Raw genomic sequence first — 17,877 nt, forward strand, 5'->3', positions numbered from 1 at the left:
ACTTCATCTAGTTTAGTACTTCCACCCAATACCCATGTTGTGGTGGTTTAATGCGATTTCTAGTCATTTACAGCATTTAAAGTTTAATGGAAGCCGCCATCTTGGATTTCCAGATGGCGTCAGACAACAAAATTCCACTTCAACTCATGGTTTACTCCACGGGCTATTCATAATCAATCCCTTATTTATCACATTAAAATTTGTCCTCATTAACTGTACTAATGATTAACAACTCAGAAATGGGGAACTTCTCCTACGCGTGTAATTGGTTGGCATGCGAGAGAAACGTCAAATATTAGCTTTTAAATGGTTCTCATTAAACCATTTTAAAACTAATTATCCATTTATCTCGCCATAATGTAGTTGTTAAGCATTGAATTGATTAACGCCATGTTGGTTTCGAAGGGCACAAAATGACGCCATGTTGATGGATTCACAATGTCAAGTATTGTCAATATTCTTTCAATCAATTTCTTCATATTTGCGATGTCATCATGTCATCCCAAGCAACCAGAATTCCCTTCAAAAGTTTTCATAGAAGCTCAACCAGCTCTCGTTTTTGTCTGAAGAGAATGCTAATCAGCCCAAAATTAAAGTTCTCAAAGCTATTTTAAAGTGCGTTTAGGTGGCTAAAGAGAATGCTAATCTGCATCTATAAAAATGTCAAAAAACTTCTACGCACCGAAAAAAAATCCGGTTGACAGATTTCTCTGACAATCAGATGATCGATTGCTAAGTTGCCGGTCTATCATGGTCTACCTCATTGATTCTGATTATATTGTTTTGATAACAAAAGCTACTTACACCTAGAGAATTGAACTGCTGCTCTCTAGGTTGGAATGAAACTCATCAGCCTCTCGACCAATCCAGCAATAGTTCATTGCCACTGTTATAATTAGTATAACAGTGGTCAATAGATTGTATTTTATTTCGTTTAAGGGACTCTCAGTACACCTAATAAACAATAACAAAAATTCTCAGCATGATTTTTTTTTCATTATCTTAACATTGATTAGAAAAAATCCATTTGCAAATATCAGTACTGATAAACAAAACAAATTCCATGACTAGAAATTGACAGACATTTTTGACATGTCGCTTAGAATTCCCATATAGGTTCTTTAAAACACCTTGAAAACCTTAAAGGTGCGTTTGAAAGTGTTAAGCAAACGTTATCGAGCTTCTTGAAAGAAGTTGCTTTAAAAGCGCTCAGAAGTTCCGTTATTGATATTTTAACCTTTCAAAAGGCGATGAAAGTTCCTGAGTAACTTTTAGGTGACAAGAGTCACCTGGAGCTCTCGTAAAACATTTTTTCAACCAAATGTGAACTTCGGAGTTCCATCTCTATAATAATCTCTATAATAATATAATAATCACTATAGTAAAATTTACTTAAAAAAATTTTTTTTTCTTTGAATCAAAATTTATTTTTCTTTAAAATTCCCTTATTCTAAAGATTTAACAAGGCGCTTTTATTTTAAGATACTATTTCATACACATTTTATCTATAATCTTGACTGGCAGTTGAAAAGATGCTCATAATATGTTTGAAACATTGAATCAAAGCAATCGAAAGATTCCTTTAAATTCAACAACGGTATCTTTCGATTGCTTTGATTCAGTTGAATCATTCAACCCAGAAGGTATCGAAAAAAAAATTGTTAATTTAATTTTTAAAAGCTTCCGAAAACCTTTGGTTACCATAATTTTACAGCAAATTGTTTTATCGAAGACTAGCTGATCCCATACGAACTCCGTTTCGCTTCCAACTTGGAATATGCCATGAACAGTTTGCATGAAAGTCAATGGCCAAGCATTTTCCAGATGCACTTTTGAATTCATTGTTAAGTAATAATTGCAAAAATATTGGACGATCAATTTGTCTGTCGTCTGCTACTAAATTTGAAATCAGGAATCAATTGACCGTGCCAAAAAAACCCGTGTATAAATTTTGACTCAATCGTTGCATAACAACGCAATTTTTGCCAAAAAGTTAAACCCCTTTCCGTGGCTTCTTATACCATATTTGATATCTGAAATCGATTGCCCTCCCCTCAAAACTCCCGTGTACCAATTTTCAAAGCAATCCGTTGCATAATAACGTCAATATTGCAAAAAACAGTGAACAATTTATCTAAATGGACGACCCCTTTCGTCGACCCCTGGCAAAATATTTGACATCTGAAATCGATTGCCTGTCCCTGAAAACTACCGTGTGCAAATTTTCATCCCAATCCGATGTATAATTATGACGATATTGCAAAAATATTGAAAGTTTAACATGGACGACCCTTTTTGCCGGACCCTTACACTGAATTTTAGTACCTGAAATCGGTTGCTCGTCCCTCAAAACTCTCGTGTACCAATTTTCATCTGAATCCGATGTATATTAACGACAATATCGCATCAACAGTGAATAGTTCATATGGACAACTCCTTTGGCCGACCCCTGATTTTAGTTTGGATAAGTGAAAACAGTTGTTCGTCCCTAATAACTCCTACGTGGAAATTTTCATCCCAATCCGATGTATAAAAACGTCAATATCACAAAGATACTGAAAATTCAATATGGACGACCCCATTCGCCGGCCCCTTACACTGAATTCGATACCTTAAATCGATTGCACGTCACTCAAAACTATCGTGTACCAATTTTCATCTGAATACGATGTATAATAACGTCAATATCGCAAAAACAGCGAACAGTTAATATGGACGACCCCTTTGGACGATCCCTTACACATAATTTGACATCTGAAATCGATTTCTCGTCTTTCAAAACACTCATGTGCAAATTTTCAACACGATCCGACAAAAAAATAACGTCAATATCGCGAAAACAATATTTGTCTTCTATGGACGACCCCCTTCAGAAGGGGTTATCCGAAAATCTAAAAACATTTTTCATCCTTCCTGGTCCTAATGAGCATCCATACCAAATTTCAGCTCTCTAGCTCTTAAGACGGCTGAGTCTATAGAGGACAAACAAACAAACAAACAAACAAACATACAGACATTGCTTTTTATATATATAGATTTAAAAAATCTGTCATGATGACGTTCCTAGAAAAGGGTTACTAGATTGCACGGTTTTATCCGGGATTGCCCGGATAATTTATTCAAAATTTGGGAAAAGTCCGGCACGGTCCGGTAGCCCGGATTTCATTGAAAATGCCCGGATTTAGCCCGCATCTCTTCACTTCAATTGACAGATAAAAGAAACCAAATTTTGTTGTTATTTTTTATTGAATGAATTACCTACCTCCAAATTCAATTTTTTCGGGCCAGTGATATAAAATAATTATTAAAAGTTTTTAAAAAGTCTAAAATACGATTTAAAATCTGTCAATGACTTTTGTATGAAAGAATATTATTTTTCAATTTTTTTTCTCTTGATTTTTGTAGAATCATTTCTGGATTTTGTTAAAATTGGCCCGCATATTGCCCGGATTTTTAATCGTCAATTTTGAAATCAAATGCCCAGATTTTGCCAGGTTTTTATATAAAATCGCTTGGATCTGTCTGGTCCGCATACGTGCTGAAAAAACTCTGGCAATCTTATTCTACACAGAAAACATTTCTGTATATTACGTTCCACTAAAAACTGCCACCTTTAAAATTAATCACCTGTAATTAACAAAACCTGTAATTTTAAATTGTTTTCCTTGAAAGTTAACGAAGATTCATTTATTTTTACAGCAAATGTACTGTAAAAAAGTTGTACACTAAAAATTAAATGTCACGTAATCATGTTTTCGACCTGTAAAATTACGGTAAATGTCCTGGTCCTTTTTGTTACAGGTCATTTGCGTAATTTTACAGGAAATAATTTTTGCTGTGTGAGGGTTGTTTAAGTTTATTTCAAGAATGATTAGAAAAAAAAATCGACGAATTTAAGTTGACCACTTTTTGTTCCGAACACCCTTTAGCAGCGATTGCGAGAGCTTTTGCAAAAATCCACAAATTAAATAAGCTTTGAAAATTCTTGGTTCAAGCTCCTTTCCCACCTTCTTGGGGAGGATTAGTCTCGAATGCGATAAGGGGGAAACGCGTGAATGAAAGTTCAAATGTCGAGCTGAGAAAATGTTGATTGAATTAGGATATCTGCTTAACTTTAATGATGACCCATCAGCTGTTAACAAAAATAACATAATAAAACATTATGCAACTACTTGCTCTACCATTCGATTTATGTTTTATATAAATGTTGTTGAAAAAAAATAAAAATTTCTTCGTCCCAGTCTAACTAATTTCAATTCTCTAGATGCTGGAAACATAAAGTTTCAATTGCAGAGTTTCCCGCGGACAGGGCCTCGTCTTACTCATTTCAGGCACATGCAATTGATTCTGAAACGATGAAAAGGAAAACTTTTCCCTCAAGGGGTTGATTTTGCGAGCAAAAGATTTTTTTTGTGCCGCGCTGCCATCGTTTGCCGAATGAGGTTGAAAGTGTGAGAACCTGGAGGTGGTGCTCGGATCGGAAATAAAAGTGAATCAAAACCTAGTTATTAAAAACTTTGCCCATCCTCCGATCGCGTTCCACTCTTAGATTGATTCCATGCTTTCATACTTTCTCTACAGCAACTTTTTCTCTTCCAGTGAAGATTGATTTTTGTGCTTTGCAAATTTTTGCTCACATCTCGTTCATCAGATTAGCGAGCGGTAGGCATTAAACACACCTGATGCAAACGAAGTTAGTTACGTTGGGATTTTTCAACGTTCAATTATTTCTTGTTTGTTTATGCAAAGACAACCTATTGAAATATTGGCCACTTACTACATTTTCGACGGAAATATTCTTCCATTCCTATTGGAACACCATATTAGAGTCAATTTCAAACGAGTTCACAATTTTGTATTTTGTTTTTTATATGAATATAATTACCCCATCATTTGTGTGTAAAGTCCAAAAAAAAAAAAGACTCACAAAAAAAATTTTATAAGCAAATTGTGCTGCCACTCGTGTCGATGCAACTCATCAATCAACAATCGCACGCAACGCAATATCCATCCTTGTCCGGGGACCCCTGAGTTCGTCCGGGGTGTTCCATAAACTTAATAATCCACCGGTCGGTTTATTGTAGTGATGGATGAAATTTTGGCCCAGTCCCTCTGCAGGATTTCGGAAAGCGTTCCCACAGTAAACAGAAAAAAACTGAACACATTTCGTGAAGCAACAAAAAGAGTCATAAAATCCCTTCAGGGATGCTTTCATGTCTGACCTCGCCAGGATCTGTAATACCTTATATTTTTCCTTCCTTCCTCGGGTGAGAAAACATATGTTGCTCAGCGCTATTCGGGTTTTGAAGAAATAGGAAAAATAATCTCAGCCGCTTCTCGTATGTTCCCGATTTTCGGCAACCTTTTTTTTGCCGTCCGGTGTGTTTCATCTTTTTGCTCCAGTCCGTACTCCAGGACGAAATTGGTCTCGGAGCCAAATCGATGAATTATACACACTTTCCCAAACAAATGGACCCGAAAGAAACCTTCCACCTTTTTTACTGTTCTCCTCCAGCCAAGAATCCAAAGGGTAGTCGAAACTACGGATGAAAACAAAGTTACAAATCCTGGACCTGGTAGTCTTGTCGAATTGGGTTGTTTTTCATACTCCTCGGTCCTCGGTTTTTATCTCGATAACTATGAACGAGCACACACACGAACACAGGTCCAAGAAAAGCACAAAAAAACATCTAAATCATCTTCACTGTAATGGATTGAATGCTGCAGTGTGCGTGTTTGTGTCTGCATGTGTGTCTGTGAGCAGGTATGTGTGTGATAATGATACCTGCCAAAAACCTTAACGAAAAATGAAAGGTCATTCTCCTTTGGGTTGATCCCAATTTGGGTAACCGGAATGCTTTTTGTAGCGAAAAATTTATAGACTCGTTTTCAGCATCTTTAGCGAAGTTTGAATCTGAAGAATCGTATGGTTAAATTTGGTGAATTTTGTCAAAATTGTCAAAATTGTAAAAACAGTCAAAATTGTAAAATTTGTCAAAATTGTCAAAGTTGTCCAAATTGTCAAAATTGTCAAAAGTGTCAAAATTGTCAAAATTGTCAAAATTGTCAAAATTGTCAAAATTGTCAAAATTGTCAAAATTGTCAAAATTGTCAAAATTGTCAAAATTGTCAAAATTGTCAAAATTGTCAAAATTGTCGAAATTGTCAAAATTTTCAAAATTGTCAAAATTGTCATAATTGTCAAAATTGTCAAAACCTCAAGATTGTCAAAATTGTCAAAACTGTCAAAATTATCAAAATTGACAAAATTGTCAAAATTGTCAAAATTGTCAAAATTGTCAAAATTGTCAAAATTGTCAAAATTGTCAAAATTGTCAAAATTGTCAAAATTGTCAAAATTGTCAAAATTGTCAAAATTGTCAAAATTGTCAAAATTGTCAAAATTGTCAAAATTGTCAAAATTGTCAAAATTGTCAAATTTGTCAAAATTGTCAAAATTGTCAAAATTGTCAAAATTGTCAAAATTGTTAAAATTGTCAAAATTGTCAAAATTGTCAAAATTGTCAAAATTGTCAAAATTGTCAAAATTGTCAAAATTGTCAAAATTGTCAAAATTGTCACAAAAATGTCGAAATTGTCAAAATTGTCAAAATCGTCGAAATTATCAAAATTGTCAAAATTGTCAAAATTGTCAAAATTGTCAAAATTGTCAAAATTGTCAAAATTGTCAAAATTGTCAAAATTGTCAAAATTTTCAAAATTGACAAAATTATCAAAATTGTAAAAATTGTCAAAATTGTCAAAATTGTCAAAATTGTCAAAATTGTCAAAATTGTCAAAATTGTCAAAATTGTCAAAATTGTCAAAATTGTCAAAATTGTCAAAATTGTCAAAATTGTCAAAATTGTCAAAATTGTCAAAATTGTCAAAATCGTCAAAATTGTCAAAATTGTCACAATTGTCAAAATTGTCACAATTGTCAAAATTGTCAAAATTGTCAAAATTGTCAAAACGGTCAAAATTGTCAAAATTGTCAAAATTGTCAAAATTGTCAAAATTGTCAAAATTGTCAAAATTGTCAAAATTGTCAAAATTGTCAAAATTGTCAAAATTGTCAAAATTGTCAAAATTGTCAAAATTGTCAAAATTGTCAAAATTGTCAAAATTGTCAAAATTGTCAAAATTGTCAAAATTGTCAAAATTGTCAAAATTGTCAAAATCGTCAAAATTGTCAAAATTGTCACAATTGTCAAAATTGTCACAATTGTCAAAATTGTCAAAATTGTCAAAATTGTCAAAACGGTCAAAATTGTCAAAATTGTCAAATTTGTCAAAATTGTGAAAATTGTCAAAATTGTCAAAATTGTCAAAATTGTCAAAATTGTCAAAATTGTCGAAATTGTCAAAATTGTCAAAATTGTCAAAATTGTCAAAATTGTCAAAATTGTCAAAATTGTCAAAATTGTCAAAATTGTCAAAATTGTCAAAATTGTCAAAATTGTCAAAATTGTCAAAATTTTCGAAATTTTCAAAATTGTCAAAATTGTCAAAATCGTCAAAATTGTCAAAACACTCAAAACTGTCAAAACTGTCAAAATTGTCAAAATTATCAAAATTATCAAAATTATCAAAATTGTCAAAATTGTAAAAATTGTAAAAATTGTCAAATTGTCAAAATTGTCAAAATTGTGAAAATTGTGAAAATTGTCAAAATTGTCAAAATTGTCAAAATTGTCAAAATTGTCAAAATGGTCAAAATTGTCAAAATTGTCAAAATTGTCAAAATTGTCAAAATTGTCAAAATTGTCAAAATTGTCAAAATTGTCAAAATTGTCAAAATTGTCAAAATTGTCAAAATTGTCAAAATTTTAAAAATTGTAAAAATTGTCAAAATTGTCAAAATTGTCAAAATTGTCAAAATTGTCAAAATTGTCAAAATTGTCAAAATTGTCAAAATTGTCAAAATTGTCAAAATTATCAAAATTGTCAAAATTGTCAAAATTGTCCAAATTGTCCAAATTGTCAAAATTGTCAAAATTGTCAAAATTGTCAAAATTGTCAAAATTGTCAAAATTGTCAAAATTGTCAAAATTTTCAAAATTGTCAAAATTGTCAAAATTGTCAAAATTGTCAAAATTGTCAAAAATGTCAAAAATGTCAAAAATGTCAAAAATGTCAAAAATGTCAAAAATGTCAAAAATGTCAAAATTGTCAAAAATGTCAAAAATGTCAAAAATGTCAAAAATGTCAAAAATGTCAAAAATGTAAAAAATGTCAAAAATGTCAAAAATGTCAAAAATGTCAAAAATGTCAAAAATGTCAAAAATGTCAAAAATGTCAAAAATGTCAAAAATGTCAAACATGTCAAAAATGTCAAAAATGTCAAAAATTTCAAAAATGTCAAAAATGTCAAAAATGTCAAAAATGTCAAAAATGTCAAAAATGTCAAAAATGTCAAAAATGTCAAAAATGTCAAAAATGTCAAAAATGCCAAAAATGTCAAAAATGTCAAAAATGTCAAAAATGTCAAAAATGTCAAAAATGTCAAAAATGTCAAAAAAGGTCAAAAATGTCAAAAACGTCAAAAATGTCAAAAATGACAAAAATGTCAAAAATGTCAAAAATGTCAAAAATGTCAAAAATGTCAAAAAAGCCAAAAATGTCAAAAAATTAAAAAATGACAAAAATTTCTCAAATTTCTAAAATGTCAAAAATGTCAAAAATATCAAAATTGTCAAAATTGTCAAAAATCTCAAAAATGTCAAAATTGTCAAAATTGTCAATTATGTGAATATTGTGAAAAATGTCAAAAATGTTAAAAATGGGAATGATTTCAAAAATTTCATAAATTTCAAAATTTTCAAAAATTTCAAAAATTTAAAAAAAAATTTCTAAAAATTTCCAAAATGTCAAAAATGTCAATAATTTCAAAAATGTTAAAATTGTTACAAATGTCAAAAATGTCAAAAAGTCAATTGTGTCTTTGTTGTTAAATAACGTTGAAATTTTCTTATTTTTTTAAATTCTGAAAACCAACATTGATACCGCTCTATTGTCAGGGCATTGTTTGCTCAATGATATAATCCACCTAAAGCGAAGCTATTAGAAACAGACAAAAACCACAAATAAAAAGGAATCTTCCTATTACTTTTAGGTTTCAACTAGGTGTCAGTAGAAAACAGACGGAAGAAAAAGCGTAAAACTAGAAACGGTTTTCCACTTGAATGGGTCCACCAAGGCAAATCACGTGGGAGTTGTCGCCATTTGTTTTGTTTACCCTAGGAATGGCGCCCCCGATCGCTACGAGAAATTTCCAAAAGACAATCAACCGATTCCAGCAGCAACTGTGCTGTGAACGAAGCTCAGCAGACCACAACAGCAGGCAAACAACACAAAGCGTAGTGTTGTGGTGTGATGGCGCTGCTCGAGAAACAAAGCTTCGGTCAACCGGACGGACAACGGACGACGGAAGAAGCTCTCCTCCAGAAGTGTTCATCACTCCACATGGACCTGACACGCCGTAAACGCGTTCATTTATTCTTCGAACTTCGATTATTATGGTAAACAACTGTCCAATAGGAAACAGATGCCTCATAACATAAGTTTTAAGTCTGCTTGTTTGAGGCGTTACGCTTCTGGTTGCTCGTGATGGCAGATACGTACAACGATACGCCAAACGACAGAAATGCAATTACCAGGGTCGAAATGCATGACGATTTCTGATAAAATGAAGATCTTTTTCTATGATTGCAACGTTCTGTGCCAAGTTCAACTGTGTATTTCTCTGCTGTTTTCTAAAAGATGAATTAAATAAAACTCGTAGAACATTCTCGTGTTTTGTTTGTGTTTTTAAAACTTTTTTGTTTATTTTTTTTTTTTTAATTTTCGTAAAGTCTTTTGCTGAAACGTGTCATTTATTTGATAAGACAACTCTGAAATATTTCATATAAAGCCACTGGTTATCCGAAATGAAATCTCAGAAAGTAGATTTTTCGACAATCTTTGTTTTTGAGATAACACCAGAAGTCGACGTTTAAGCGTTTTTAAATAATTTACACCCACAAATCAGACTCTACTCCAAAAATGAACTTCCTTGGAGGTGGAATTATTTGTATAAGATTCTATGCCGATGCGGCATTTAAAAGCTTTCTAATAACTGACGTTGTCCTTATGCCTGGATATGACTGAAAGAAACCAAATATAAACATATCCTATAACCTAGCACAAGACTATGCAAAATTTCCATCTTGCATCAATAAGTCAGAAAGGATATTGTCGAATGATGTATAGAGCGCTGTGTGTGTATATAAACCGGAATAAGAAAAAAAATTCTTTATTTTCAGCCCTGGCGACGGCAAAAACCAACTTTCGTTTCTCAACCGACTCAGATGGTACACTGGGTAAGATACCGGACCGGCAAGCCGAGATGAGGTGTTGCAGTGAGTTCGATTCTCACTCTATTTTTTTAAGTGGAATTATCCAATTGAATGAAAGTCCCATAAAATGTTCCTCTTGAATGTATTGGTCAAGCATCATTTTGATTGAGAGATCGAGTCTCTACGCCAGTAGTACTTTTCCAAACAAATATTTGGTACAGTACACTTTTCAGCGCATTTTCGGCACAGAAATTTGCTAAATAGGCATTGTATTTTTGCAACCTCTTCTATGGTTGCAAAAATATAAAAACTTCATTACGCCTAATTTAATAACAAATGACCAAGAAAAATATAGTAAATTTAGATAAAAAGCTGCGACTCACCTGGATGGATGCATTGGGACTGATAACGGCGCCGTCCTTCACCTTCCCGTAGGCCGGCGTAAAGGTGTTCGGGTGATGAACGCCGAAAACGAAGGGGCCATCGTTTTCCGGGGTATCGCCACGAGGCGGCGGCGGAGGAGTGGTCACCGGAATCAGCCGCTGCGGAGGCACTGGCGGCGGATGTGCAACTCCACCGGACGATGCGTCGATCAGTTGTCGCCGACGGACGCTAGAGTTGATCCCCGGTTGCTGTTGGACGTTGATCTGATTGTGATGGTACACCAGCTCGTCGTAATCGTCGTCGTCTTCCTCGTCCTCGTGGTCACTGTTATTGCGATTGGTGCTAGTGGCAAAAAAGTTGGTGCTAGGAGGTACCCGGTAGTGTGACTCTTTGACATCCGAGAACTGGAAGTCGATGTTGTTGAGGTTCGTTGGGGAAGGAGGACTCCCGTAGGGATAGCCCTTGTTGGAGTTAATGTTTTCGTACTGACGGGTGATGAGGTTGAAGTCGTTGTATCCCCGGGTGATTGGCGGTTTCTTAATTTGCATCTGTTTGCTGGGGAGCACTTGGGGTTGTGCCATGTTCGCACGACGCTCCAGCAGAGGACGCGTCGAACGGTTGAAGGGATGATCACGTGACTGCATCTTTGCCGGTAGGATCTGTGGCGGCATCTAGAGACGACCACTGGTTTGTTTTGGGGACGCACTGGTTGTTCACTGAACGATTACACACTGGTAGGAATCGATTTCATCGAAAGACACCGATTGGTCCGTGTTCACGATGCGATTCGAAAAGCGCCGTCCGTCACCGTAGCGCACACAATCTTCCCCCGTCAAACGGTTCTGTGAACACAAACAATTGCACGATATAAGCAGCGGCTATGTACTTTTCCGTATGCACTATATTTTTTGTGCCGCCACGTTACACGCTAACAAATCAACCTTATTTCGCGTGCTGCTCACTTTCACTAATCAAAAAGCCTAAGCAGGCGCTAACTGTCGATCCATTCAACAGGCAACAATAGCACTCATCATCATTATCACATCAACATATCATCAACACAGGGCACGTTTTGCCGAGAGGGACCGCTAGCATCAGCTACACTGCACATTCGATGATTCTTCACAACGCCTACTATATTCAAGAGAAACAACAACAAAAAACAATCATAAAAAACTATGAATTACATCAAACTGATAACAATGAAACTCTGCCCGCGGCTTGTCGTTGCAGCCCGTTTCGATTCTTCGCTTTCGCTGGTTTCTTTGCTTCTTCACCGTCCCACAACGGTACTTGCACATGCAAAATTCACCGCTCTCTCTTATCTTTCCGCAATAAGAAACAAACTTGCACAATTGATTTGGTGTGTGTGTTTTTTTCGCGCACCAACCTCACTGCCGATGGTGAGCAATTTTGGTTTTTTTGGTGTTGTTGTAGCCGGCACCTGTTCGTCGTAACAATCCAGCAGGCCGCCACCTTGTACCGGGAGTGTTCGAACACTGCGAACAAGAACCGGAAACTGTTGATAACAAAACGGCGTTCGGCTACCCTACTAAGCCTGACGATGGAAGAAGGGTAACTGGTTGAAGCTTTTATTATATTTTTTTTTCTAGGATTTTGGAAACCCCTCTAAACACCTTATACCGAAAGATGAATATGGAATTAACACCTTGTGTTTCTTTTCCTCCTACGTTAGGGACGGGGATTGTTTAAACATCATTTAGCGTGAACCCAATTTTTAAACATTATCTGCGTTGAACAGACGCACGCTTGTGTACAACGACCGAATGTGAAGAACGTGACTTTCGAGCTTATTCGATGAGTAACCCCTTTTCTAGGGGCTGCGGCGATGCGTGAGGCGACAATGTGCTGACTATCGGTTGTGAAATAGATACCAGCCTATTTCCAGAGAAAAGTAATATTTATCAAAACAAACTTCTTACAATCATATGTTTACGATCAGAATTCAAAAACTGAATCAGAAATCTGAAATTTCATCAGCGTCCATCCACAAAAATCAAATTAAATTTACATTGCTCAATCAAAGTTGTGGTGTCATGATGACAGATAATTTCAATCAGCACCCATCGAAGAAAAAATCTCTCTAACCGCATCAACTGCCAAACGTTTGAGATAGTGTAAAACAGAAATCTCGCCTTCGTTTATGACTCGCTCAATTGCACCACAATTTCGAGCTGCATTATTATCGATTGTTTCGACACAATTGAATTCGAGCCTGCAGGGGGAATGGTGTACCAGCAATACCTTCATTCGAATCTGCACCGCTCAAGGTTGACGTCTTAACCTAGTTTTCTCTTCCGGCGAAGTCGCTACTACTATAAACATAGGTAGTAAGCCGACGTCAGTCGATTCGTTGCTGTTGTTGTTATCTGTTTGGTGGGTTGCTTTGATTTGGGCGCTCTCGTGCACGCATCGATCGAGCAATCGTAGCAACCCGAGCGAAACGAACCGACGAAAATGCGAACCGCAACTTCCTCCTTTTTCCCTGTTGGAATCTTTCACAAGGCACATCATGCGGTGAGGAGAGTGCGTTGCTTTTGTTGCCCTCGCTGCCTTCACCAAGCGAGGGGCGCTTAATTACTCATAATTTTGGTTCGGCATTGCGAGTTGCCCTCGAGCGCAATAAAAGACTTGACCCTTGAAAAATTCCCATACACAAAGAGCGTCCCGCGATCGCACGGCAGCCGTGCGAGGGACCCCTTCCTTACGCTCTTTACGCTTTACGAGTGTGGTGTTGCCTTGAACAAAAGCGAATCGACTACGAAAATACACAAACATCGTCGAGGGTGTCTGTCTAGCAAGGGGTCGCTGCATTCCCACGCTTTCCGGTTTACCCTTTTGTGGGCTTTATTATTATTTTTGAGGGTCATCCCTCCACTACTCTTGACTTGGTGAGAAAGTGCACTAGAGTGTGCGAGCGAAGAGAAAATTCAAAATTGTGACGTCCGCCCCGTTTTCCCCCCTATGATGAGGTAACAAAAACGCTCGTCAACGTTTGGCTGGGGTTTGACATGTTTGCGCTTGAACAGAGTCAGCTTCTTATCAGTTGAGGTAACGGCACACGAAATGCATCGAATGGTGTTCCAATAAAGGAAACAAATCGGTATGCGTGAGTGCATCCAATTTCGGAAGGCAAATAAAACAACAAATCTCCTATAGGGAACTTTTATCAGCCCTCCTCTAGAACAGCTGGGCAAAGTAGGCGATGACGCTCAATCACCAAACTATACGACTATACGAATTCTAAACACACGGGAAAATGTGTCATCAGCTGAGTTTGCTTGTTGTGAGATCAATAAAACAAGGTGTGAGTACTGAAAGTAGGCCATCGTATTATAAAAACTGTCAAAAAGGGGAGGTACTCGGCCTGCCGGTTGATTTGGGGCACAAAATCTCATAGGGAAAAAGGCCTAGAATTTCCGAGTTTCGGAACTCTGAATGTCGAATTCGGTATACCCAAGTAGCGGCAGCCCGGCACCCAGGCAGAGTAGGTAAATATTGTTTCGAAGTCACAACGTAAACAAAACACCAAGCGAACGAACGGGTAGATGGTTTGCTATTTTTCCGATCGGTTGACCGGGTTTGGAACAGCAACAACAACAACAACAGCGAAAATAAACCCAATACCACCTTGTGACTGCTTGCTGAAAAGTTTGAACGAGTGCACCTACTTGTACTTTCCGGTCAGTGGAGGCGAAAATAAAAGATGTTTTCTGCACCAGGCAAGGTGTTTGTTTGCGAAATTTTGCCGGAGAAGGGTGGAACCGAAAATTAATGTAAACATTAACTTTTGTGTACTGGAAATATTATTGTTTGCCATTGAGTCGTTTGTTGTCTCGACAACCTGACATTTGCCATGACTTTCGATCAAATAATGTATCTGAGCATCCCTAGCTTTTAATCGAATTCAGATTTAAGACTAAAAACAAAGAAGGTTTGACAACCAAAACTGGTTTCAGTTCAGATCGAAACAACAGATTTAGATTCAGGTTTTAAGATTCAGATTTAAGATTTCAGATTTCAGACTCAGATTTCAGATTCAGATTCAAATTTCACACTCAGATTTCAGATTCAGATTTCAAATTCAAAGTCGAATATCAGATTTCAAATATAGATTCAGATTTCAATTTTGGATTTATGTAGAATTTAGATTCAAACTCAAATTTCAGATTCAGATTTAGATTTCAGGTTCAGATTCAGATTTCAGATTCAGATTCAGATTTCAATTTCAGATTTTAGATTCAGATTTCAGATTCATATTTCAGATTCATATTTCAGATTCATATATATGACTCAGATTTCTGATCCTGATTTCATATTCAGATTAAGATTTCATATTCAGATTTCAGATTTAAATTCCAGATTCAGATTCCAGATCCTGATTTCAGTATAAGATTTCAGATTTAGATTTCAGATTCAGATTTCAGATTCAGATTTCAGATTCAGATTTCAGATTCAGATTTCAGATTCAGATTTCAGATTCAGATTTCAGATTCAGATTTCAGATTCAGATTTCAGATTCAGATTTCAGATTCAGATTTCAGATTCAGATTTCAGATTCAGATTTCAGATTCAGATTTTAGATTCAGATTTCAGATTCAGATTTCAGATTCAGATTTCAGATTCAGATTTCAGATTCAGATTTCAGATTCAGATTTCAGATTCAGATTTCAGATTCAGATTTCAGATTCAGATTTCAGCTTCGGATTTCAGATTCAAATTTCAGATTCAGATCTCAGATTTCAGATTCAGATTTCAGATTCAGATTTCAGATTCAGATTTCAGATTCAGATTTCAGATTCAGATTTCAGATTCAGATTTCAGATTCAGATTTCAGATTCAGATTTCAGATTTCAGATTCAGATTTCAGATTCAGATTTCAGATTCAGATTTCAGATTCAGATTTCAGATTCAGATTTCAGATTCAGATTTCAGATTCAGATTTCAGATTCAGATTTCAGATTCAGATTTCAGATTCAGATTTCAGATTCAGATTCAGATTTCAGATTCAGATTTCAGCTTCGGATTTCAGATTCAGATTTCAGATTCAGATCTCAGATTTCAGATTCAGATTTCAGATTCAGATTTCAGATTCAGATTTCAGATTCAGATTTCAGATTCAGATTTCAGATTCAGATTTCAGATTCAGATTTCAGATTCAGATTTCAGATTCAGATTTCAGATTCAGATTTCAGATTCAGATTTCAGATTCAGATTTCAGATTCAGATTTCATATTCAGATTTCAGATTCAGATTTCAGATTCAGATTTCAGATTCAGATTTCAGATTCAGATTTCAGATTCAGATTTCAGATTCAGATTTCAGATTCAGATTTCAGATTCAGATTTCAGATTCAGATTTCAGATTTCAGATTTCAGATTCAGATTTCAGATTTCAGATTCTGATTTCAGATTGAGATTTTAGATTTCAAATTCAGATTGGATTCTGTTGAGAATTCTCCTTTCCATGCTATCTCTTTATTCCTCACCAGACGTATCTGGGCCCTTTTCCACCAAATTTGACATTCAGATTCAAATTTCCATAGGATATCCGGCTGATCTGTGAATAGTGAATATCAGAAGACGAACCCCAAGGATCGACACTGAGTTCTGATTTTTTTCACCAAGTGAGCCTCAAAAACTGTTGAGTTTTTTTGTGTGAAGTCATTCAGCGATGGGTCGCTTGAACTTTGAACATCGTTGAAACCCCACGACGAGCAGCAGCGCAACAACTTCATGAAAGAACGATCATCAATGGCGCGGCCGATACCGTTAACCTGTCTGATGTTGGCCCAACCAGCCAAACTTGCCTGAACCAGTTCCCGGGCAGCTTACACATTCAACTCACTGACTCGAGATGGGGGAGCTGCTTTTAGAGACAATTCGGCGATTGACGACAGCGCTCGTGGGAGGAGTAATTCTCCGGTAAGCCGCGAAGGAGGGGGGTAAACAATTCCCGTAATTGCACTACCCGCGCGACCATCATTGCAACGTGTCAACATTAATGGGCATCCAGCAGCAGCTCGGTTTCGTCGCCGTCGTCGTCGTCATCGTCATTGCTTCAATCTCATTATCGTTAAAAACTCATCACCGCGGCGAGTCGGTCTCGGTTGGGGCTTTGGCAAACATCTTCTCCCCGGAACATTCATATGCCCGACGACGGACTAACCGAGCATGTCAAGTGGTGGTTTGGTTATTAAAACAGGTGACGGCTTCAATCTTCCGGATTAGCTCCAAAACCGAAATCTGAGAGAAGCTGAATTTGCTACAACGGCGTAGCTTAATTAACACAGAAATTCCATCCCAAAGATCAGCTCGGATTTCCAACAAGTGCCTGCTGCGAGTACTTTTGTTTTTCTTCATTCTTATTCAATGGTCCACAAGGCGAAATCCGAACCTTACTTAAGCCACCCGCTGTTTAAGCCCATCATACTTTTTTTTGTACTTTCAAACCGATGTGCAAACACCCCACGAAGCTTTTTTCACTTGGAAGCTGAGACGCCCGAGCTTCTTCATCTTCATCCATTTTCGTTGTTTATTTTCCCAATTCCTCTGCTCTCGCACTAATCGATTTCAAAACTGGCGCAGCCATGGCACACTAGATGGGAACAGGGAAACCATACATCCAAAAGAAGCTAAACTACCATCCACTTTTGAACGCCAGGAACAAAACACTTGAGCAAAGAGCCACGATAAAGCTCCCAATCCCACCCCCTCGTACACACCTTGTTTCCACCACCTCCCTCAATACGTACACGCAGCAGTAATCAATCGAACGCGCGGTACCCACTAATTACAAACAAACAACTGTTAATGTTATAAAACGAAAAAAAAAGAAGAAAAACTAATCGAACGCGAAAACTCGCAGTCGCGCACACCTTGGCGACGATCGACGACGGATGATGGCAAACGCGACGGAATTCGAACCGAGACTGACTGGGATGATGGAAGCGACAATGCTGGCTCAACTCGGTGCGCACACCTTTTCGCCTTGCGCTAGCGCAATACCCTCACAGGCTTACCTGGTGAGTAACTGGGTACCCTCCTCGAAACATTATTTTGAGCGCAGCGCAGCCATCCGAATCTACGAAAGCAACCATAGCTATCGGAAAACGGTACTTATACCAGCGCAAACG

General features: G+C 36.7%; 1 protein-coding gene across 2 annotated transcripts in view; it reads right to left on the bottom strand.

Annotated features, from left to right (window-relative positions):
* LOC129739913 (uncharacterized) overlaps nucleotides 1-17,662 on the bottom strand; it is a 120,796-nt gene extending 103,134 nt beyond the window's left edge. Inside the window, exons 1-2 of one of the 2 annotated variants that reach the window (XM_055731472.1) lie at nucleotides 17,467-17,662; nucleotides 10,721-11,852 (exon numbers count right to left, since the gene is read on the bottom strand). In XM_055731472.1, the coding sequence (XP_055587447.1) occupies nucleotides 10,721-11,392 (672 nt within the window). In that variant the 5' untranslated portion in view covers nucleotides 11,393-11,852; nucleotides 17,467-17,662. Of the gene's footprint in view, nucleotides 1-10,720; nucleotides 11,856-17,466 lie in introns of both variants that reach the window. The other variant, XM_055731463.1, reaches the window with a different exon arrangement.
* Nucleotides 17,663-17,877: the final 215 nt, after the last annotated feature.

The sequence above is a fragment of the Uranotaenia lowii genome, chromosome 1 (assembly GCF_029784155.1).
Source record: "Uranotaenia lowii strain MFRU-FL chromosome 1, ASM2978415v1, whole genome shotgun sequence".
NCBI classification, from domain to species: domain Eukaryota; kingdom Metazoa; phylum Arthropoda; class Insecta; order Diptera; family Culicidae; genus Uranotaenia; species Uranotaenia lowii.